At 43.5% G+C, this 24,384-nt stretch overlaps 1 protein-coding gene across 4 annotated transcripts in view; it reads right to left on the bottom strand.

Annotated features, from left to right (window-relative positions):
• Positions 1 to 24,384, bottom strand: part of SLC66A2 (solute carrier family 66 member 2) — a 202,314-nt gene that overhangs the window by 63,431 nt on the left and 114,499 nt on the right. For 3 of the 4 annotated variants that reach the window (XM_029590811.1, XM_029590813.1, XM_029590812.1), the window contains one exon: positions 23,208 to 23,424. The exons of the other annotated variant lie outside the window; for it this stretch is intronic. In XM_029590811.1, coding sequence (XP_029446671.1) covers positions 23,208 to 23,424 — 217 coding nt within the window. The remainder of the gene's footprint in view (positions 1 to 23,207; positions 23,425 to 24,384) is intronic. 4 annotated transcript variants of the gene reach the window in all.

The raw sequence follows: 24,384 nt of genomic DNA, 5'->3' as shown, positions 1-24,384 counted from the left end.
GCAATGCATTTATGAGATGTTGTTGCAAGGAATACTGCTTTAGATTTGTTAGGAACTAGATTTGACACATTTTAGGGAAGGGGAAACTATTCCAAAACGTGGGCGCTACCTTAACCAGGGTGAAACCCAGCTAACTTTGAAATGAAGATAGGGCAGGTTTCAAACTAGAACAAGGGGGAAAGCAGTCGCTCAGCAGTGCATAGTTCGAAGGGAGGTATCTTTGAAGAATACTAACGAAACAGGGAAGTTAAAGCATAAAAATAGAGAGGTTGCACCAAAGGCAAAAGTAGCCCATGTACCTTTAAGTAAAAAGCAGAGTGAGTTAAAAGATTCCAAATTATCCCTGTCAACTACTAGAAAGGCTGTAAATACAAACAAAAAATATGTCTTGAAATATCTGTATGCAAATGCAAAAGTCTTAAAAATAAGATGGTAAAGTCAGAATGTATAGGGCTGAATGAAGAGGTAGATATACTGTATTTTTCGCTCATAAGACGCACTTTTTTTCCAAAAACGTGGGGGGAAAACGTCTGTGCATCTTATGGAGCGAATTTAGCGTCTCTCCCTCTCGCGCGCCGTCCCCCTCCTCCTCCTCCCAACTCAGCCCAATCAGCATGGTGGTGCAGGTCAAATGTCAGCTGTTTGAACTGGAGAGGCCTCTGTAGCCCACGCGGTTCAAACAGCTGATGTTTGACCTGCGCCGCACAGACCTTCGCAGTAAGACGGCAGTAAGACAATACATCTTGTAAGTAGAGACCCAGCAAGATATCCAAGTCCTGTTGGGCAAATGTGCGAGCATCTTCCTTCCCACCTGCAGCAGAGGAGCCCTAGAGTTTGAGAGAGTCTGTTGAGTGGGGTGAGGGGACAGCCATCTATGTGTATGTATATGTGAAGGAGAGAGAGTCAGTGAGTGAGTGTGAGAGAGCTATATGTATAAGGCAGAGAGTCTGCGTGTGTGAGTGTCTGTGGGTATGTGTATATGTGAGGGAGAGCCAGTGAGTGTGTGTGTGTGTGAGGGTGGGAGGGAGAGCTTGTATGTGCGAGAGCCTGTGTGGGAGTGGGGGAGAGAGCTAGTGAGTGTGAAAGAGCCTGTGTGTGTATGTGGGGAGGGGAAAAATTCTATGTATGTATGTGAGGCAGAGAAAACCAGTGAGTGTGAGTACCTGTGTGGAAGTTCTCTGCCTTACTATAAAAACACAAAACCGAAAAAATATCCCACGGACGCCCACCAGGGGGAGCTCCGTACGGAGCCCATCAAGGGGACAGAATCTTTTTTTTCTTATTTTCCTCCTCTAAACCGTAGTCTTATGGTCAGGTGCGTCTTATAGTGGGAAAAATACTGTAATTGGCAACTCAGAGACCTGGTGGAAGAAGGATAACCAACAGGAGAGTGTGATACCAAAATACAAATTATATCTTATTAATAGGGTGAATCAAGATCCCTCAGACTAAATGCACCATGGAATCTTTGTGGATAGAAATTACATGTGCACTGGGGAAAAGTTTAGCGGTAAGGATATATTACCATCCATCTGGCCAGAATGAATGGACAGAAAAATTGCTAACAAATTAAGCAAGCTAACAAATCTGGCAACACAGTAATAATGGGAGATTTCAATTACCCCCATATTGATTGGGTAAATTTCACAACAGCTCATGCTAGGAAGGTAACGTTTCTAGATGAAATAAATAAATACTTCATGAAGCAGCTGGTCAAAGAATCGTTGAGAGGGGGAGCTATTTTAGACCTAACCCTAATTGGAATGCAGGATTTGGTGCAAAATGTTACGGTAGTGGGGCCACTTGGAAATAACGAACATAGTGTAATCAAATTTGGCTTAACTGGTGGAAGGATATTAAGGAAAACTACTCCTCTAGCATTTAAATTTCAAAAGGAAGACTATGATAAAATAGGAAAAGAGTGAGAAAAAATGAAAAAGTGCAGTTCCAAAGGTTAAGGGCCGGATTTTCAAAAGGTTACGAGCGTAAATCCAGAGGATTTACGCTCGTAACCTACCTTGCGCGCGCAGGGCCTATTTTCAAATGGCCCGGCAACATGTGTAAAGCCCCAGGATGCGCGTATGCCTGGGGCTTTTCTGAATGGGCGGGGCAGACGGTCCAGGGGCTTGGCTGGGCGATCCTGGGTGGTCCGGGAGGCGTGGCCGAGGACTCCGGCACAGGGGGATCGCGGCGCGCAAGTTACACCTGCCTCTGGAAGGCATAACTTCCGAAACAAAGGTACGGGGGGGGGTTTCTTTAGGGCTGGGGGGCGGGGAAGGGAGAGGAAGGTGGGTGGAGGGAACAGGGAAAGCCAGCTGGTCTCCCCAAGGGCTTGGTGCGCACAATTTGCACTAGTCTGCACACCCGAGCGCGCGCCAACCCCTGATTTTATAACATGCTCGCGGCTGCGCGCGCATGTTATAAAATCGGGCATACATTTGTGCGTGCCGCACGTATGTTTTTAAATCTGCCCCTAAGAGTTTACATCAGGCATGGACATTGTTTAAAAATATCATTTTGGAAGCCCAGACCAGATATATTCCACGTATTAAAAAAGGCAGAAGGAAGGCCAAATGATTGCTGGTATGGTTAAAAGGCGGTGAAAGAGCTGTTAAACCACAAGTAGACTGTGAGAAATTGCAGGAGGAACTTGCAAGATAGAGACTAGGAATCTAAATGGCTGATGAAATTTAATGTGGACAAGTGTAAATTGATGTACATAGGGGAAAATAATTCGAACTGTAATTATATGATGGTAGGTTTCATATTAAAAGTCACTACCTAGGAAAGGGATCTAGGCATCATCATGAACAATACGTTGAAATCTTTGGCCCAGTGTGCAGCAGCAATCAAAAAGCAAACATTGCTAGGAATTATTAGGAAATGAATGGAGAATAAAATAGAGATTATGATAATACTTCTGCATTGTGTAATACTAGTTGCAACACCTCAAAAAAGATACAGCAGAAACAGAAAAGGCACAGAGAAAGGTGATCAAAATGATAAAGAGGATGGAATGATTCCTCTATGAGGAAAGGCTAAAGAGGATAAGGCTGTTCAGCTTAGAGAAGAGATGGCTGAGGGGAGATATGATAGAGATCTTTAAAATCATGAGTGGCGTGGATTGGGTAAATGCAAATTGGTTGTTTGCTCTTTCAAAAAATAAAAAGACTAGGGAACACTCTATGAAGTTACTAAATAGCATATTTAAAACAAATTAGAAAAAATGTTTTTTTCACTCAACGCAGTTAACCTCTGGAATTCATTGCCAGAGGTTGTGGTAAAGGAAGTTAGTTCAGCTAGGTTTAAAAAAACATTTGTACAAGCTCCTAGAAGAAAAGTCCATAAACTGCTATTAAACAGGTAGACTCGGGTAAAGCCACTGCTTATCTTTGGGTGTATGCAGCATGGAATTTAATATTTGGGATCCTGCCAAGTACTTGTGACCTGGACTGGCGACTGTTGGAAACATGATACTGAGATGATGGACCCTTGGTCCGACGGTTCTTATATTTTCTTTTATTAACTTTTTATTTAACTTTCGTCATGCAATAAATTATTAACAGTTTCCATAACAACTGCGTGGTCATGCTTAAACACACATTTATCACTTGCCTGTACTTTTCCATTTGTTAATGCAATCATTTAACTGACAATATCCAAGCCTTAATATATTCTATAACAACTCCAAATCCTGTCATATTTACATCTCTCCCCCGATAATCCAAATCTCAGTTTTTCAAAGTCTGTAATATCCTTTGTCCACGCCAATGTTCTAGGCAAAGCGGTTCTTATGACTACCACAGAGAGATGGGATCAGAGAAAAAGAAAAAAATCATGGGAGAGAAGGAAGAGCAGAAATGCGGGGAAGAGATGGGGTTTCAGTTTGCCTCTCCATATCTTGAGAGATGGTGAAAGCTGGTTCTCAAATGCTGGCAACGAGGCTGGATGATAGGATTTTCACAATCTCTGGCATTGCTGCCTAGCTCCCAGCATGGTCTTACTGGCACCTAGCATTTTCTAGTATTTTTCCAGTCCTGATATTAGGAATACTCAGGGCCCCCATTCTCCTGCGATTCTGCGGTCACGGTAAAAGACCGCAAAATTCGGCCCTTGCTGTGGCACCGCCAAGTCCTGGCCAAATTGCTGCAGAAGACCAGGGTCCAAAGAAAAACGCACAGGTGGCAGCAAACGGCAGGCGGCTTCTTTGCCTGCCCCTCCAATCGTCTCACTTACCCACCTTGTTTAAAATTAGGAGGATGGCGACCTTGCAGCGACTTCAGCCATGTCAGACTCCTCTTCCCCTTCTGCCGGGTCTGAGCCATGCGTGGTTCAAAAACGCATCTCAAAGACAGCAGAAGAGGAGGAGATGGAGGATGCAACACAAGGTGGTGCATATAAGGCTGCTGTCCTCCTCCTATTTCCAAATAAGGAGGGAGAGTGAAACAATCAGGGGGGGCCGGCAGAGATCAAAGGAGAATTAGAGAGGGGATTGGGGGAATCAATGAACAAAGGAGGGTAAGTGAGGGAATCGAGGCTAGCAGGAACAAAGGAAAGGGGTGATTGTGGGGGGAAAGGAGCAAAGCAGAGTGAGTGAGGGGCTCGTGGGGGGCTCGTGGGGGGCTCGTGGGGGGAAGGAAGCAAAGGAGGGTGAGTGGATTGTGGGAGGGGCACAGGGAGCAAAGGAGAGAGTGAGCCATGGAGAGCGGCGGGGGGAGGCTTGAGTAGGGGGGCTGGGGAGAGAAGTGAATGAGGGGATCACTGTGGATGCAATGAGGAGATTGGAGGGGGTGAGGGATGTGAGTGAGAGGATTGGAGGGGGTATTGGGGTACCACAAGGGCTTTAGGGGATAAGGGAAAGAGGGGTTGGGGTGTAACTGCAGGGACGGTGGGTTCCCCTCCTTCTCCAGCCCCATCCTAATCTTCCTTCCTCCTCCTTCTCTTCCACCCCAACTCCAGTCCTCCCTCTGTCCTCTTTCTTCTTCATCCCAATCTTCCCTTCATCTCTTCCAGCCCCAATAGTCCCTCTCTCTTTCTACCTTCTCCACATTCCTGATCCCCCTTCCCAACCCTGTCCTCCTCTCATTCCCTTTCCTTATTTTCCCTGAATCCCTGTCCTCTCTTCCCTCTCCTTTGCTACCGCTTATCCCTCCAAAGATTCCAACTTCATACCCCTCTGAGTTCCCCTTTCCCTTTTCTGAGATATCTTCTCTTCCCGTTTCCAGATCCCTTCCTCCCCAGCCTAAATCTCCTCTAAAGAACCAAATAAACTAACTGGACACAGATATGTCAAAAAATGACTTTTTATAATGTAAACAAAATATGACATTTAAATTGCAAATATGAAAATTACGCAAATTTGCCATCAAATTTGGGGAAGTCGGCCTCAGAATTTGCCATCTCTTGCTGCAGAATCTTGAAGAATCTGTTGCGGAAAACTAAGAGCTCTGGAAAAACTGACCCCTGTTACGTTTTCTTGTTTTTCAAGGTGATGCCAGATGGCTACTTTGGCAAGAAAACAGTAAATTAATTATGGCAGAAGAGTGCAAAGCTGAAACTAAAATACTAATCCTCATTAATTACAAGCTTTGTGTCTCCAATTACTCTTTTTTCAATTAAAAAGCATAAGTAACTTCAAGAGACAGAATGAATCGAAGTCACATTAAAGCTTAGTTTTCCCAATTGACATAGGCTAATGCTTGTGTGCCTGTATTATCAGGTTCAGTGTCGTCATTAAAAGGGATCAGTAGAAAACATCAACAAAACAAAACAGAAAAACTCCAGGCCCTTCCAAAACAACAATGGTAAAACGAGATTCTACAACATCATGAAAACAGAGCACTTCTATGGTTTTGAACAAAAAAAAACCCCAAACAAACCCCAATTGTTATTCAGCCCATTAGAACATAAGAACATGCCATGCTGGGTCAGACCAAGCGTCCATCAAGCCCAGCATCCTGTTTCCAACAGTGGCCAATCCAGGCCATAGGATCCTGGCAAGTACCCAAAAACTAAGTCTATTTCATGTTACCGTTGCTAGTAATAGCAGTGGCTATTTTCGAAGTCAACTTAATTAATAGCAGGTAATGGACTTCTCCTCCAAGAACTTATCCAATCCTTTTTTAAACACAGCTATACTAACTGAACTAACCATATCCTCTGGCAACAAATTCCAGAGTTTAATTGTGCGTTGAGTGAAGAAGAACTTTCTCCGATTAGTTTTAAATGTGCTACAAGCTAACTTCATGGAGTGCCCCCTAGTCTTTCTATTATCCGAAAGAGTAAATAACCGATTCACATCTACCCGCTCTAGCCCTGTCATGATTTTAAACACCTCTATCATATCCACCCCTCAGCCGTCTCTTCTCCAAGCTGAAAAGTCCTAACCTCTTTAGTCTTTCCTCATAGGGGAGCTGTTCCAGTCCCCTTATCATTTTGATCACCCTTCTCTGTACCTTCTCTATCGCAATTATATCTTTTTTGAGATGCGGCGACCAGACACTGCCCCTGCTGGGGACAGTTCAGCAGAGCTTGTATGAGACTTTGGAGGTTGTGATGCCACAGAGCAGCACAGTCCAAAGCAGCATCTTCCCTCTTGCACCTGTATGCCACATACCTATCCTCACAGCTCTCTTCTTTTAATCACTTTGGGACTGATTTAACCAAGGATTTTTTTCCCATTCTTTTTTTTTTTTTTTAATTTGTTAATTGAGCCAACAAATATGATATACAACTCAGTCCAATACAAAGCAGGTTAGAACATGACAAATAGTGCAGGAAAAAAAATATCCACAGAGTAAGAGAATCCTTAGGCTCAAACAGTTTTGGGTTTTTTTTACAATGAAGAAAACTGAATCCCCACACACACACACATTCACACTACAATCATACCCCATTCGCTGCGCAGATTGAGCAATTGCGGATGAAAGACCTACCCTCAGGTAGAGCCTTTCTAGCCTACAAAGGCTATTTTGAGCTATGGAGGAAAGTCTTGCAGAAATGTGATGCAAGCCATTTTCCTGCTTATGTTCCCGATGGACCCAGCGTTGTTTCTTGATCTTAGGCACCGCAATGTTTTTTTCTTCCATTCTATGGGAATGGGAATTGGGGGGGGGGGCGGGGGGGTAGTGAATCAGACACTTTTGTTTGATATGGGAGCAGGGATTGGGATGGTGTTTAAATAAAAAAAAGAAAGAAGCCAAAAGCTGACTTGAATCAGCATTGAATTGTAAAAAGAAAAGTCAATCATAAAGAATCTCGTATTCAAAAATCTGTAAATGAGAAGTGAACTCACCACATAATAAGACAAGAAAAGTACTTTTGGAATCTTTCTATACTTCTTTCATGATGAAGGTGTGGGGAGTAGGTTATGTAGTGTGGGAAATATGCGCTTGCCAGCAAGCCATGTCAGGGTTTTACACTATCTTCCCTTCTCCCTGGCCTTGCACTGAATAAAAGCATCACCTGTGCTTAAGCCTCTCTGCCTAGGAAAGGATACCTGACTGTCATGTATTTCTCTAGCTTATAATTAATCCTGATTGCCTGAAATAAGGGCTGGGTGTTCCCTAGTCAGAGGCAGGACAAAGTCAGGAGGTATAGATTTCAGCAGCCAATGAAATGATCCGTATACACCCCCTGAACCAAGCCAATGGTGTAATGACTCGTCTGTTGCTATGGGGAAAGTAGCCAATCATGTAATGACACATCATCTGCCTTTGTATGAATGTACAATAAAAGAGGGCCCTGAGGTGTGCTCAGTCCCTTTTCCCTGCCTGCCATGAAAGCTGCCTGATGGGTATTCATTGCCTCCATATTCTACATGTAGTTCAATGAAAAATTCCTACTTTAATGTATTTTGATTTGTATTTTTTAGGCAGAAGAATGTGAAAAATGCATAAGGAAGTGAAGACTTTTGCAAGGCTCTGTACGTGATATTCTGTCACGAGTTCAACCCCCTGGACGTCAGTGAAAATGCACTAACCTGCACAGAGGAAAGAAAGGTGAGATTGGACACAAACAGCAACCCAGGAAAAAGCAAGTTTGTGTACCTTTAAACAGGGTTCTCTGTGGACAGCAGGATGAATTAGCCATTACGCATGGGTGGCATCATCCGAAAGCACTGACATGCATCCTGCTCTCATAGCTCAGTAAACGTTTTACTGAGCATGCACAGGAGTTCCTGCGTGCACACGCACTGCCTCCTACACCCTAGGTCTCTTCCAGGTCTTAAGCTTTAGCAAAGGTCATTGAATGTCCAGGGAGGCGGGTGAGTTAAGTATGGCTGATTTACCCTGGTGTCTACAGAGAAATCTGTATACAGATAAATAAAATAAACTGAGAAAGCAAGTTGGGTTATTTATTTATTTAAAAACATTTCTATACCGTCTTTCACAATAAGAATTGACCAGAACGGTTTACAAATCATCAAAAAAACTATAGGGTATATTAATAAAATTAATATAACAGTTATTAAGAGAAATAACAATCAAAGTAAAAATAAAAGAATTAAAAATGCATAAAAATAAAAAATATACAAACAAAAAACAGTAACAGTTGGAGAGAAATACAATTCATGGTTTAATCCCTATTCTCATATGTCTCAGTATATATCTCCTATACTTAAAATTACAAAAACAGGAAACAGTTAAGAAAGCAAATAAAAACAATAAGAGTTCAATTGCATTGAAAATGGCAGTAATAGTATGATATATGAAGATGTTTGTTATTTTTATTATTGTTTGTTCTGTTGCTCAAGGCCTACAAATGCTTCTTTAAATAGATGCGTTTTTAATGATTTTTTTAATTCTTTGTGATTGGAGATTTGTCTCGGAGCATTCGGAAGAGAGTTCCAGAGTATGGGACCGGCCATGGCAAAAGCTCTTTCTCTTGTGATGTTTAATCTTGCAAGCCGAACTGTAGGGACTTCAAGCAAATTTTTACTGGTAGATCTCAGATTCCTGGATGGTTTATACAGCCTTAGATGCTGTACATAACCAGATGGAGTCCTGGCTATTTATAAGTGAGTGTATTAAGGATAGTATTTTGAATTTCACTCTATACTTAATTGGGAGCCAGTGTAATGTATATAGAATAGGTGTAATATGACCTCTCATTGGGGAGCCTATAAGTAACCGGGCTGTAGCGTTTTGAATCAACTGTAAAGGTTTTGTTGTAGAGTCAGGTAGGCCTAAATAAAGGCCATTACAATAGTCCAGCCCTGAGAAAATAAGGGCTTGAAGGACTGTTTGAAAATCAGATTTAAAGAAAAGTGGCTTTAATCTTTTTAAAGTGTGCAGTTTGAAAAATGAACTGACAAGTAGACATGAATCAGTCATAATGCATGGGGACTCCCTAGCTGAGGGTTGTATTGCATAACAAATACTTAAAAGACAACCTGGCCCCACCAGGTAGAGTATGGATATTGGATGAACAGGTTGTGCAGAACTGCTTGTCCAAAGTTACTGTCTTCCCAGGATATGCTAGTAATGGGACTTGAAGGTGTGAACAAATGACCAAGTAGAAGCTTTGCATATGTCTTCAATGAAAGTGTTCTTGAGATGAGCCACTGAAGTTGCCATGGCTCTCATTTGATAAGCCTTGCCAGCATCCATAATCTGTAAACCAGCCAGAGCATAACAGTGTGCTATACAGTCTGCTACCCAATTAGCCAGTTTTTTGGAAATTGTTCTTCACAACCTATTGCGATAAAGGATATGAACAGTTCAATAGCTTGATGGCAAGGCTGGGCCATTTTTAAATAATATGCCAGGGCTTTCTTACAATCCAAGGAGTGAAGAGCCTGTTCTCCTTTGTGCACATTGGTCTAAAAAAGAACACAGGTAGCACAATAGCTTGGTTAAAGTAGAAAGCAGACACCACTTTCAAAAAGGAATTTACACAGAACAATCCTGTTGTGGAAAAAACGCAGGCCTGGTAAATATGAAACCAGAGCCTGTAATTCATTAACTCTTGTTCTGAAGTGATGGCAACAAGAAACACTCTTCAGATGAGGAACATCAAGTCCACCGACTTGAGATATTGGAAGGGAGGTTTCATGAATTGAGCTAGGACTACATTGAGGTCTACTGACATTGAGGTTTACTGACAAGAGGTTTAGAACACCAGATTTCATGAACTTTGATACTAAAGGTTGTAGAGAGTTTGAGTCTCTTGCCACTTGCTGGTAATACACTGCAACAGTGCTGAGAAGAACCTAAATCAAAGAGGTGCTGAGGCCTAAGGACAAGAGGAAGAATAAATATTGAAGCAAGTCCCTCAGGCCACAGTAGAAAGGATCCAGCTGGCTAGTCCCACACCAAGTTCAAAACTTCTTCCACTTGAAAATGTAGAATCTTCTGGTTGAAGGCTTGCAAACCATTATCAGCACAATCTCCACCTCCTTAGGAAGAAAAAGGCTGAGACTACTGTGCATTCAACATCCACATCATGAGGACCATAATGGCAGACTGAAATGGCAGAGTCTGCAGTCTTCTTGGGTGATAAGATTCACAACATTCTTCATGGAATCGGAGACTGAATTGACAGGTGAATAAGATATGAATAAAATGCAGGAAGACCTTATGAGACTGGAAAATTGGGCATCCAAATGGCAGATGAAATCTAATGTGGATAAGTACAAGGTGATGCATATAGGGAAAAATAACCCATGCTATAGTTACACAATGTTAGGTTCCAAGAAAGAGATCTAGGCGTCATAGTGGATAACACATTGAAATCATCGGTTCAGTGTGCTCCGGCAGTCAAAAAAGCAAACAGAATGTTGGGAATTATTAGAAAGGGAATGGTGAATAAAACGGAAAATGTCATAATGATTCTATATCGCTCCATGGTGAGACTGCACCTTGAATTCTGTGTACAATTCTGGTCACCCCATCTCAAAAAAGATATAGTTGTGATGGAGACGGTTCAGAGAAGGGCGACCAAAATGATAAAGGGGATGGAACAGCTCCCCTACGAGGAAAGACTAAAGAGAGTAGGACTTTTCAGCTTGGAGAAGAGATGGCTGAGGGGGGGATATGATAGACGTGTTTAAAATCATGAGAGGTCTAGAACGGGTAAATGTGACTCAGTTATTTACTCTTTCGAATAATAGAAAGACTTGGGGGAACTCCATGAAGTTAGCATGGGGCACATTTAAAACTAATCGGAGAAAGTTCTTTTTCACTCAACACACAATTAAACTCTGGAATTTGTTGCCAGAGGATGTGGTTAGTGCAGTTAGTGTAGGAACAATGCTGGCTGGTACCTCCAGATGATGTCACACAGCTGGGTATTCAAATCTCAGCCGTGCAAACTACAGTACCTCAGCAATGGGTCTACTACCTTAGTGGTAGAGTGAGTTTCAGCCTCAGCGTCCATCGTCTTCAGCCTTGTCTAGACTTGTCTTCGTCTTTCCAGCCTGCTTCCATGTCTTCAGCCTTGTTCAGCCTTGTCTTTGCCTCTCCAGACTGCCTCAGAGTCTTCAACTTTGTCCAGCTTGTCTTTATCTATCCAGCCTTGCCTCATCCTTCTTGCCCAACCTACTGCCTTCTCTCCCTTGGATGGACACCTGGTACTGACCTTAGCCTGGACTCTCGTTTACCTTGTCTGCTGCCTGCCTCTGACCTCAGCCTGACACTGGGTCTACTCTTCGCCCTGTGCCCAGAGAATGCTACTTAAGACTTGCCAGCCCCCTGAACCCAAAGTCTCAACCCGAGGTGAAGGGGCTGAACAAGCGAAGCTCCAGTTCAGTCTCTTCACCGTCCACTCCGCCAGCTGGCAATGACGACCTACAGAGCTTTACTTGTACATAGCATCAAACTCACCCCCCACAAGAGTCCACAATTCTAACAGATGGAAGGGTATCTCTAGAAAAATTGGTGCTTATAGGTAAAATACTGGCATCTGGAAGGGGCTGGCTTGTCACCTGCAACCAGATAGTGACTCTGATTGATGCTCCTTAATCAGAACCACCATCTGCTGCACTTTTATACCTGAATGAGTTTTCCCCTGTACAGGGCGCACCCACCATGAGGTCATGCAGATCTTCTCAGAGACCATTCACTTACCATGCAAGCCTCCTGGCACCTACAAAGATAATCAAGGTTCTTGCCATACTGTCAAAAACTTTATAGGCAGAGTGGATGAGGTGCTTCTCGCACACCTTTACATCCTCCATGGCTCGGTGAAATCCTACATGCCCAGGGTCTGACAATTCTGCTAAAGGCTTCAGCTTTTGCACACACTTGTGTAAATACTATGCCATGTACAAGTGGGAAGCTGCAATCCAAGCATCAGCATGGATCCTGGAAGACCTTCTTTCCAAACGTAGCCAATGCCTTTAGACCTTTCCAGGAGACATGTTAGAGCAATCCTAGGTTCACATTGTCCACTTCAATGTCAACTCCACCACAATGGAATGGTGCGGTAGCTGGACTACTCCAAAACACAGGGAGGCCTAGACTTTATACATTCAATCAGTCTTTCAAGCTATTGGAAGGCAACATGTTGGAGCCTGCCACATCATCATTTGCAGTTTTCTGAGGAGGCTATATATCAGGATAAATGCAAAGTCTGCTCAAAGTAGGAGAAATTGCAACAAACTGAAAATATCCATTCGTTGGGCCCGTTCCTTCCTCACAGTGAAAGATGTCACTTACAAGTGCATGAATAAGCATTCGAGTACCTCTCCTAACTTCTCTCCTCCTACACACCTATAAGAGATCTACACTCCTCCCAAATGTCTCTTCTTCCATCTCCTCCTCTAACCACTGCCAGACTGTCCTGCACTAGACTTTGTGCCTTCAGCTGTTATGCACCAAAAATCTGGAACAAGATATCGCTACCCCTATGACTTAAATCTTGCTACCTTACCTTTAGGAAAAAAGCTAAGGGCATGGCTTTTCAGCAAGGTCTTCTCTATAGAGACTCCACTTGCCCCTAATCTTACTCCCCCTGGTACTGATCAAGGACCTGAAGTTATTACAATGCTGTAAATTTTATCTCCACTATAAGTTTATTTCAATTGTAATTGTTTTAAATTGATTATAGTTCACCTTGAAGCTCTTTGCTAAGTAGCTGAGATCTTCTAGAGGAGAATTATGCTGAGGCAAGTCCGGCAGGTGATTTGAAAGAATCCAAGTGGAATCCTCTTCACCTGCCCATGGAGAGACACTTAGCTAGGGCCCCAATAATTCTGAGAGTATAAGGAGACATCTTTTGGTCAAAGGGAGAAATGACCAATAAGAAGTCAAAATAAGCAGATCCCACTTCTTCACTTCTGATTCATGAAAGGACTCCCTTGGAGGGGGTAAATCTACCATCTCAGGACAGGGACTCAATCCTACTGCCAGGAGTCCATGAGGCAAGGACTGAAACTCTCACAGTCTCTGTGAGGTCCCACTAAGCAGGAAAGGTTCCTCCATCTTAAATAGGAGAGATTGCAACTTTCCTTGCTGGTCTTCAGAGTTTAAGCCGGTAAAGAAGTTTGTTATTATCTCCGATTGCTAGAGTCCCACTGGCTGAAGAACCCTTTGCATTGGAGTTGGGGGAGAGAGCGCTTCTTTAAACACAAAAATTAGCTCAGCCACATTGAGTACTGCTGTCACCAGTGGTGCTGAATGGGAGCTTGGAGGCACAATAGTCATAAGTGTAGAGGCAGCGGATTGTGAATTACTCTGCAGGAGTTGTGCCAATACGTCTTGCTGACTAGCACTGATCAATGATGCTAGTAAGGCCATTTTCTGCACAAAGACCACATACTCCATAGTTGAAGAATGCATGTCCTTGCGCATCTTAGCGCTCTGCTTCAATGAGATTAAAGGCATTCTAAAACCCTGTACCAAGGGGGCTGACTACATCATAGTGTGCACCAGTATGCTTCACGCCAATAAGATGGACAGCACACCAGGTAGAACAAATGGCTTCTATGCCAGAAACTATGAGGGTGCCTGTGCTGAGGAAAGTATCTTCCATTGAGGTGTTGAAGCAGGATCCACCCAAGTGGAACCCTGATGGGCAGCACTGGCTTCTTCATAACCAAGGAAGATGGAGCCGGAGGTGCTTTTCTCAGAGCCTTGTTCTTCTGCAGTTCACTCATCCTTGACCTGTGGACTATCTGGGATCCAGTGCCATGGGGTAGCCTTTCCTGACTTGCAGGAGAGAGGGGATGTTGAATCCTGCCTTGGCTTCTTTTGGCACTGAGACCGGAAGATGATTAAGATTGGCTTCTCTGTTGTCCGCCCTTGCACCAAAACTTAGGGGCTTTACTCAAAGATGACTTCTGCAGGGCCTCCAATTTCCAGGCACAGTACTGTTGTGCCCTTGGGAACATCTGACCACAACTGGGACAGCTGGGAGCATCATGATCAGGGCCCAGGCAGCAATAGTAGACAGAATGGGTGTCTGTGATAAACATGCGATGTCCACATCCACAGTCCTTAACCCACTGACTGCAGGATCTTTGGCACTGGGCTTCTCAATTTCCTTTACTTTTTTTTGGTACAACTGAAATTTCTGTTGAGCAGCTTCCAAGGCAGCAGTAAAGAAAAACTCTACCAAACCTGAGTCTGAAAAAAAGGGCCAAAAATTTTAGAGAGAGACTGAGAACCCTGCAATCCCTGCATTGGCTGCCTATTCAATGAGTGAGGTGATCAAATCTGCAGTTGACACAAAATTATTCAGAGTAATTAAATCTCATGCGGATTGTGATAAATTGCAGGACGACCTTGTGAGATTGGAAGATTGGGCATCCAAATGGCAGATGAAATTTAATGTGGACAAGTGCAAGGTGATACATATAGGGAAAATAACCCATACAGTAGTTACATGATGTTACGTTCCATAGGAGCTACTACCCAGGAGAAAGATCTAGGCATCATAGTAGATAATACATTGAAATCATCAGCTCAGTGTGCTACAGCAGTCAAAAAAGCAAACAATGTTAGGAATTATTAGAAAAGGAATGGTGAATAAAATGGAGAATGTTATAATGCCTCTGTATCGTTCCATGGTGAGACCACACCTTGAGTACTGTCTGCAATTCTGGTTGCTTCATCTCAAAAAAGATATAGTAGAGAAGGGTGACTAAAATGATAAAGGGCATGGAACAGCTCCCCTATGAACAAAAGCTAAAGAGTTTAGGGCTGCTCAACTTGGAGAAGATATGACTGAGAGGAGATATGATAGAGGTCTTGAATGGGTAAATATGAATTGGTTATTTATTCTTAAAGGTAACAGAAGGTCTAGAGGGTACTCCAGGAAGATAACAAGTAGCATATTTAAAACAAATAGGAGAAAATTATTTCATTCAACGCACAATTAAGCTCTAGAATTCATTGCTAGAGGATGTGGTTAGGACAGTTAGCTTAGCTGGATTTATTTATTTATTTATTTATTTAGAAACTTTTATATACCGGTATTTGTGGGGACATCATACCGGTTCACATAGTAACTGAAAGATTGGAAAATACATTGCAACAGGGGAATGTAACTGGGCGGGGGGAAGAACAGAAAGGCAGTAGGAAGGATAGGAGAACAAGAAGGTAATAACCAAAACAATTTACAATGAAAGTCTCCTTAATAAGGAGGTTACCTGAAAGGGGACTGCGAGGGGGAGTGGAGGGAGTTATTCTGTGTAAGCATGGTTGAACAGGAGAGTTTTTAATTTCTTTTTGAATTTAAATGCACAGGGTTCAAGTCGCATGTGGACAGGTAGTGTATTCCAGAGAACGGGCCCGGCAATAGAGATGGCACGGTCTCGGGTGGAGGAGAGATGTGCCTGTTTCAAGGATTGAACGTGGAGGGTGCCTTTGTTGGTAGATCTGGTGGCTCGGATGGACAGGGGGGCAGTGAAAGGGAGGTCGAGCCAGTTGGAGTTGTGGGTGTAAATGGACTTGTGAATTATGGTCAGAGTTTTGTAGTGTATACGGGACATTATGGGGAGCCAATGTAAATCCTTGAGGATGGGGGTAATATGGTCATGTTTGCGTGTGTTTGTAATGAGTCTTGCAGTAGCATTTTGCAGAAGTTGAAGGGGTTTGGATAAGTTCCTGGAAGAGAAGTCCATAAACTGCTATTAATCAAGATGACTAGTAGCATGGGATCTATTAAATGTTTGGGTACTTGCCAGGTACTTGTAACCTGGATTGGCCACTGTTGGACCCTCGGTCTAACACAATATGCAATTTCTTATGTTCTTATTCAGTCACATATACAAGATAAACTAGCTTCTATAATTTATAACATTCTACACCATGTTATGTCTCCATGGATCAGCAGTACTCTTAGATTTTACATTTCTACCAGAACACTTTGCTCAGCCTCTCAATCTCTTTGGGAAATCCCCTCTCCTCAAACAGCTTTATTGTCAACTAGAAGTGAAAGAAATGTTCTAGAAATTCCTTCTGCAGCATTTACTTACCCCGAAAGACTCAAAAGAATTCAAGGCGGCTCTTAAAACTCATCTATTCGCAGATGCCTTCTCCCTAAATTCAGTGTCTAGCCAGGTTACTCCCTAACTCAGCCTTCAGATTTTCTGCTTATTATTTTTGATGTTTTAAGCTTTACATCTCCTGCATATCAGCCATTCAGTCATATTTCTGTGGTCATTAAACCTGTTTTACATTATTTTATGTATGCAATTATGTTCCCCGCCTCGAACATCAGAGGGCGTGAGTTACAAATAGTTACAAATAAACAAACAAACAAACAAACATATCCATGCGATAGGTTAGACAAAGAAAGACAGAGGGGCTCACAAGGCAGTGATTGTGTGTGAGAACAACTATACATGCTTAGTAAGACACTTACTGAGCTCTGAGAGCTTGGTGCCATGGAATGATATCACCCATTGCCAAGGGCTCAACTTGCAGGGAACTGGGCTGGTATAAGGCGAAGCTCCAGCTTCAGTCCTAGTAAGAGCGAGTCCACCAGCTGTCAGCGTGGGCCTAGTAAGTTCACCTGCTAGGCTACATCAACCACGCCATGGCTCAAGGGCCCACATCCATGACACTAGACAATTTTTTCCTCCAAAAAAATAAAAATTGGTTTCCTGTGTATTATTCTCTATGAGTTATTTGAATAACTTATGTTTTTGTAAACCAGCCTGGATTCTTTAGGAACGGGTGATATTCAAGTTGAAGAAACAAATAAAATAAAATATAGCACTCCTTTTGATAGTCTCTCACTCTGGACTGCATCTATGTATATTCTTTTGGAGATACAGCTTCAGGAATGGAACATAATATTCCATGCAAAGTCTCCCCAAAATCTGTGGGGGGGCATGATCACCTCCTTTTTTTCTACTAATTATACCTTTTCCTATGCACCGTAACATCCCTCTGGCATGAAACAGCTTGCCACACTGTTTTACTAATTTGAGATCATCGGATAATCACGCTAAGGTCCATCACCTGGTCGGTTCACATCAGTAAGCCCACCCTTTCTCCCCCCCCATTCGTATACTGCTCCCTTGAGTTTCCGCACACCAAATGCAAGATTTTGCACTGGGTTTTGTTTTTTTCTTTGCATTAAATATTAACTGCCAAGCACTTGATCACTCCTTGAGTTTTCTTAAATCACTTCTCAATCTGTTCTTTCCCTCCAAGACTTCCAGTCTGTTGTGGATCTAAGTATCATCTACAAAAAAGGCTGACCATAAAAAAAATAAAATAAAAAGAAAGGGAGTCTAAATAAGTCACTATTGTCATTGCCATGGCAACGTAAAAGATTTGCAATTATACTTTTGAAACCTGTCAGACAATAATATTGCTGCTTTATCAGCATGTGACTGCTCTGACTCCAGCAATGTGTGCTCTGATTCATACCTTTGGTTAATGGTTCCTTTAAAAAAAATAAATAATAATAATCTTTCAAAGGCTACTAATTTGAGGGAAAAGAAAGTCATACTCAACAACTCTCAGTGTGCCTGTTACACTGCAATCTGTCTAATAAAACAAAAACACATGCAGACGTAGACAGAATTGCTAAGCGCAGTCTATAAAAGTGACAAACATAGAACAAATAGGCCACAACACAACTCTGTTACACTTGGCCCAAAGGCCCTTTCCCTTCCAACGTGAGCAGAGTAAAGCTGCCTGTGTGAAAGAAAACCTGTCCTTAGGATGAGGAATGGCTGAGCAGCACAGCTCACTGCACTGAGCACAGCAAAGCCCTGTTTTGGGCCTTTAAATAGTTGCCACTTTAGCATTTTAGAACAGACTTTACTCGTTAAATCTACTCTTTTGAAATTGAGGTTGGGTTTTTGTTTTATCATCTTCTACCTGGCCATATAGTGAATGTCTGCCTTTGCAGGGAACAAACCGAAGCTGCTAGAAAACCAGACAGAGTCAGTTCTGAGAGCACATTTTGGTGTGCTGCTCTGTTATATCAAGAAATTCCAGCATTCCAACTGTGGAGTGATTTTCTAGCTATATTTTTTTTTTAAAAATCTCTTTGTGTTTTGACTTCTTACAATTTTCATCTCAACTATTTAAAAACCTCCCCCCTATTCTTTTCCACCAATCCCAGAACCTGCTTTTCTTATATAGTCTTACTAGGGCACATAACCAATGACCTTCAGTTACAGGAAGTGGTAACAAGGTACTCTGCAAATCTTTACCACAATAAAAGTGTTCAATATTAGAACAAATTAACATAATGACTGCTATTCAATGTAATAACTGTGGTGCCTCTGTCTTAAAGTGAACCATCTGGAGTTTGCCCCAAGGCTTAATTTGTGGGAGAATGGCCTGGAATGCAGTTCCTGCATTTCTTTTCAGGCTTAAGAGGCAGAGAGAGCAGCAGGGATATTCTGCTCCAGTCTCTCCCCTCCAGGCAGTCTACAGGGAAGAGGAGAAGTGAGCCTGAAGCACACAGACAAGAACAGCTACTCTGCTCCCTAATAAAGCCCCTTCCCTGTACTTCTTCTCCTGTATTGCAAAGAACAGTAGGGGAATGGGTGATACTAATGCAGACCTGCAAAGCAAAGAACAGAAATAAGATAAGTTTGAATTAGCACAAGTTTGAAATTTCTGAGAATTAGTACCAATTGTCAGAGCTTCAGCCTTGGCCTTGATGAATGACGCTACTCAACTTTTAATCTTGTGCTAATTCAACCCCCTTTTTGTGTCCATTACAGAGGTCTTAATTTCTGGCAGAACAACCTAGAACCTTTTTCCTGGGACCTGAGAAAGTGGAGCAGAGTGTCAGCAGTGTATATCACTCTGGTCGTAGGCGCTGAGGTGCACGCGGACCGAGCTGGTTTGGAGGCCAGACTCGGATAGATTCCAGAGGTAATCCAGCAGGTGGGGGAGCAGACAGGAGAAAGGGTCCAGTCTGTGACCACCGCACCACATGGAGAAATACTTCCACTTCAGCTGTAAGACTTCCAAGTGGAGGGTTTCTGGGACTCAATCAAGACCTTGGACACACCCTCCGAGAGCTGCAAAGGCTGAAGGATCATGCGCTCAACATCCACGCCATGAGGGCCAGGGCCCGGAAGTTCGGGTTTCGCAGGGTGCCCTGGTTCTGTGATATGAGGTCGGGAGCTGTCCCCAGTGGGACAGGTGCGCTCACTGACTGGAGAAGAGGGAACCACACCTACCTTGGCCAGGAGGGTGCCACTAGGGTCACCCCCCCCCTCCATCCTCTTGCAGTTTCATCAGAGTTCTCAAGAGGAGCTGAATAGGGGGGTACGTGTACAGGAGACCCTGCCCCCAGTGAAGGGAGAAGGCATCGCAGGCTGGATGGCCCTTCCCCGGAATCAGGAAGCAGAACCTGCTCATCTTGCGAATGCGGGGAGAAGTAAACAAGTCCATGTCCGGCTTACCCCAGTGGCGGAACAAGTCAGCCACCACCGCAGGGTTCAGGGACCACTCATGTGGTTGAAAGCACCGACTGAGGCGGTCCGCCAGTGTGTCTAGGTGACCCGGCAGGTAGGTGGCCCATAGATACATTCTTCTGGAAAGGGCCCAATCCCAGACCGGCATTGCCTGTGTCGCCCTGCTTGTTATGTACTGCATCGCCACCTAGTTGTCTGTTCTGAAGAGGATAACCTTGGAGGACAGCTTGTCCTGGAAAGCCACAAGGTGTTCTGGATCGACCGAAGCTCCAGAAAGTTTATCTGGCAGCAAGCCTCAGCCGCAGTCCAGAGGCCCTGAGAGTGCAGGCCATCCGTGTGAGCTCCCTACCCCTGAGGCAAGGCATCAGTGGAGAGGGGTCATCTGAGGCGGCATGGGTAGAAAAGGGAGCCCCGCTCTCCAAGTTGGGGAGGGCTTCCCACCAGGCCAGGGAGGAGTGGAGGGGGTCCATGACCAGAGCCTGGGATGCTTGCCACCATTGGGACCGCAAGGCCCACTGAGGGTTCCTCATGCAGAGGCGGGCAAAGGGGGTCACGTGGACGGAGGCGGCCATGTGGCCCAGCAGACGGAGCAGTATGCGGGCTGGCACCCTCTTGCTGTTGCGAACAAGGGTAGCCAGCGAGGAGAGGGCGACCGGCCGCTCCTCTGGCAGGAAGGCCTTTGCCTGTGTCGTATCCAACCTGGCGCCTATGAAGTCTAGCTGTGGAGATGGACAGACGTGATTTGGGGAAGTTGATGACAAATCCCAATGTCTGCAAGGTCTGAACCATCAGGGCTAGTGCTTGCAAGGCCCTGGAGTGGGAGTTGCTCTGAATTAGCCGATCATCCAGGTATGGAAAGACATGGACCGAGCAACGCCTGAGGTAGGCAGCCACCACTGCCAAAGATTTATTGAAGACATGTGGGGCTGATGTCAGCCCAAAGGGCAGCACTTTAAACTGAAAATGTTCTGTCCCCACCAGGAAGTGGAGGTACTTCCTGTGGTTGGGGACAATTGCAATATGGGCATAAGCCTCCTTTAAGTCGAGGGAGCAAAGCCAGTCTCCTCTTCGGAGGAGCGGGATCAGCATGCCCAGAAAGACCATTTTGAATTTTTCTCATATTTATTTATTTATTTATTTTAACACTTTTTTATACCGGCATTCGTAGGACACATCATGTCGGTTTACAGTCAACTGAGAAAGGAAATTACAAAGAACAAGGGAGGGGCTAACTGGGTAATACAAAATACCAAGGAAGAGAGAGTTAACAGCAGAATTACAACTTTTGCATTCAAGTTAGGGTTAAGTATGCATATGAGAAACCTGTTCAATGTCATGAGGTTGAGAATGGGGTGCAAGCTGCCGTTCCTCTTCAGAATGAGGAAGTACTCGAGTAGAAGCCATGCTACTCACGGGGTCCGGTTCTACTGCACCCGCTGCTAGAAAGGCAGAAAGTTCCGATTGAAGGAAGACCTGATGGGCGGGTGAACCCCACAATGGATTTGGGGGAGCAGTCTCTGGAAGCCTGCTGAAGTTCAAGCAGTAGCCCTGGCAGACAATGCAAAGGACCCAACGGTCCAAAGTGATCGCTTCCCAATGGCGGGCAAAGCAAAGGAGCCTGCCACCGACTGGGGGACCGACCGCCAGGGGAACCGGCCTCTGGTTCGTGCCCCCTCGCCACTAGTCAAAAGCCTGTAGATGGGGCTTACTGGGGGGCTGGTTGGGTCCTCGGAGCCCGCTGCTACCGGCCAAGACCCCTGGAACTGGTCCAAGGCGGGCGAGCACAGGTGGCTAGAGGATACTATTTCCTCAACTGGTAAAAGGACTTGCGAGAGCCCAGTCTGGAGGTCTTCCTGGCGGAGGAAGGGCCTTCTGAGGGGCAATGGGAGACCGGGTAGCACACAACACACCTGCTGGTGTTTGGCGACACACCGGTTGATAATCTCTGTTCTAAACAGATTTCTTTGGGAGATGGTAATCTAATTTGTTCCTACTGAGATGAACGCAAAGATCTAGTGGATTGACAAGGGACCAAGACCAAGGTTGGGTGCTCCATTGAAGGACTTTGAAAGTTAGACAATAGATCTTGAAAACGATGTGACTACTAATGGGAGGCCAGTGTAGTTCTTGTAGAAGTGGTGTAATATGATTATATTATTTTTTATCAAAAATAACTTTTGCTGCCGTGTTCTGAACTATTTGAAGTCAATGAAGAAATTAAAAGAAATGCCTGACAGAAATAGTTACAATAATCAAGTTGGCTTAGTACAAGAGAGTAAGAGTTTTGAGCTCTTGTACTTTAAGATAAGGTCTTACCATTCTAATCATGCATAAAAAATAGGAGGCCTTTTGAATGAGGGCTGAAATTTGTCCGCTACAGGTTAGGGCAGAATCTAATCAAACTCCTAGGGTAGTCACATATTAGATGAGCCTTGAGGACCTAAATATGTAAAATCAAAAGGAGAAGAGAGGCAGGGGGGATATGATGAAGGTTTTTAATTACCTGAAAAGTAATAATACACAAGAATCAAATCTTTTTCAGTAGAAAGCAATCTGTAGGACTAAGGGTCATGATGATATGAAGTTCCAAGGGTGTAGACTCAGGAACAATGTTAGCAAATCCATTTTCACAAAAAAGGTGGTGGATACCTCAAATGCCTGAGGAGGTGGTGAGGGCAAGAATGGTAACAAAATTCAAAAGGGTGTGGCATAAATACAGAAGATCCCTAGTGACCAGAGGAAGGAAATGAAAAACCAAGGTAAAAGGTAGTAATTTTGGTGTAACATTTCTGCATGGGGGTAATCTGCACAGAGCGGCAGTTACAATTCTAAACAATTTGCAGAGCAGACTGGATGGATCTTTTGGTCTTTATCTGCTGTCATTTACTATATTAAACTGAAAGAGCACACTTTGAAATTGAGCATCCCCTCCTAACATGAGATAGATGTGATATGGCTGCAGACTTATGTACCCCTTTTTCAGGTACCAAGGATCAACAACTTTCCTTTCAGGTTTCTGATACAAATTAGTAGGGAAAATGCACTTTCCTGACAGCAAAATCCCTAATGTAGAGAGGGCCCTGTGGCATTTTACTAACATTTCAACACTATTCTCACTTAACACAAATGTACTCCCCCTTCAACAGCCCAGGAAATGGATTCTGAATTTCTCTTCCAATAACGGTCTGATAGACATCGACAAGTTCAACACCAATGGTCTAAAAGCCACCAACTCCATTCCACAGTGGAAAATTCCTCTCCCAGAATCCAAACTTGGAGAACTCTTCCAGGAGTGGTCCCATATGTACTGAGTTCCCCCAGCTATATTTCAACCCAAACAGCGAAGTACTAAAGCAAGCAGACCCACCTCATTCCTTCTGTGGATCTATTCTGGTGGTTTCGATAAAGCTGTGGAATGCCCAGCATGGCTTCGGTGAACACTGCAAGGAAGCCCAAAGTTTCTACAAAGAGTACGGAGTCGAGGGAGAGGTAGGTGACGTATCCAGTCACTGCAGTGAAAGTCAACACACATTGCACATAGTCTGTGAACCTGCTCCAGTGCCAAAAGCAGTTCAGGTCAAAATCTGAAATAAAACAAATACATGCATCCATTTAATTGCACTCGTCCATGTGTGACTTTATAGTATGTAAGGTGTACATAAGCAAGCTTGATCTTTGCGCACAAAACCTTGGCAGTGTAAAAATAAATTTGAATCAGTTTCTTCTTTAGCGAAGACTGCAATGGATTCCACTATTCTTCAGAGAAGTTATGTCAAATGTTGTTCCTAATGAAGGCAGCTTAAACACAGAAGCTAGTGATTGGCAACCAACTCTTAAAAAAATATATTCAGGTGTATATTGTACTGCAGTAGCAAAAGAGATATTGAGAGAGATGAGTGACCTGTACAGACATGGTGCTGAAGCTCTAGACTAAGGCAATGCAGTCTTCATTTTAGTCACTACCTCTTCTCCTGGGAATATTTGCCCTCTGAGACAATTTTAGTCCGGACATGTGTGTGTACAGCTATATACTCTTGAAGATGGCAAATTTAAAAAAAAAATGATCAAGATGACATCTTACATGTCTTAGCAGCATATTGCTACAACAGTTCATCACAGAGAAGATTACACCTATTACCTATATTTGGTTTTAAATATTTATTTTGAAGTCTATGTACAGAAATTCGAATACAAATGTATTTATCACGTATGAATAATTTTATTTTTACAAACCTCACTGTTGACAAGGTTAGTTATATTAGAGATAATGGAAAATGGGACCTAGAGATCATGAAAAATAAAAGGCAAAAAGTGAAAAAGGAACAACATATACAAGAAAAAGGAACATAGAAGAAAAGGAAACCAAAAACATAAAACCAAAGCAAGATACATGAGGACATCAAACAACATTCACCCTTGGAAATTGCCTCTTCATTAGCTGTGGATGCAGAAAATATGCATCTACAGTGATTCACTGAAACCAAGACATTTTTGGAACCAAAAATTGAAAAAATAAATGGAAACTAGAGATAAGTTGTCCAAAG

Source organism: Rhinatrema bivittatum, chromosome 2 (genome assembly GCF_901001135.1).
Source record: "Rhinatrema bivittatum chromosome 2, aRhiBiv1.1, whole genome shotgun sequence".
Taxonomy (NCBI): domain Eukaryota; kingdom Metazoa; phylum Chordata; class Amphibia; order Gymnophiona; family Rhinatrematidae; genus Rhinatrema; species Rhinatrema bivittatum.
Note: the sequence above shows the minus strand (reverse complement) of the source record. Positions and strands in the feature narration are given on the sequence as shown.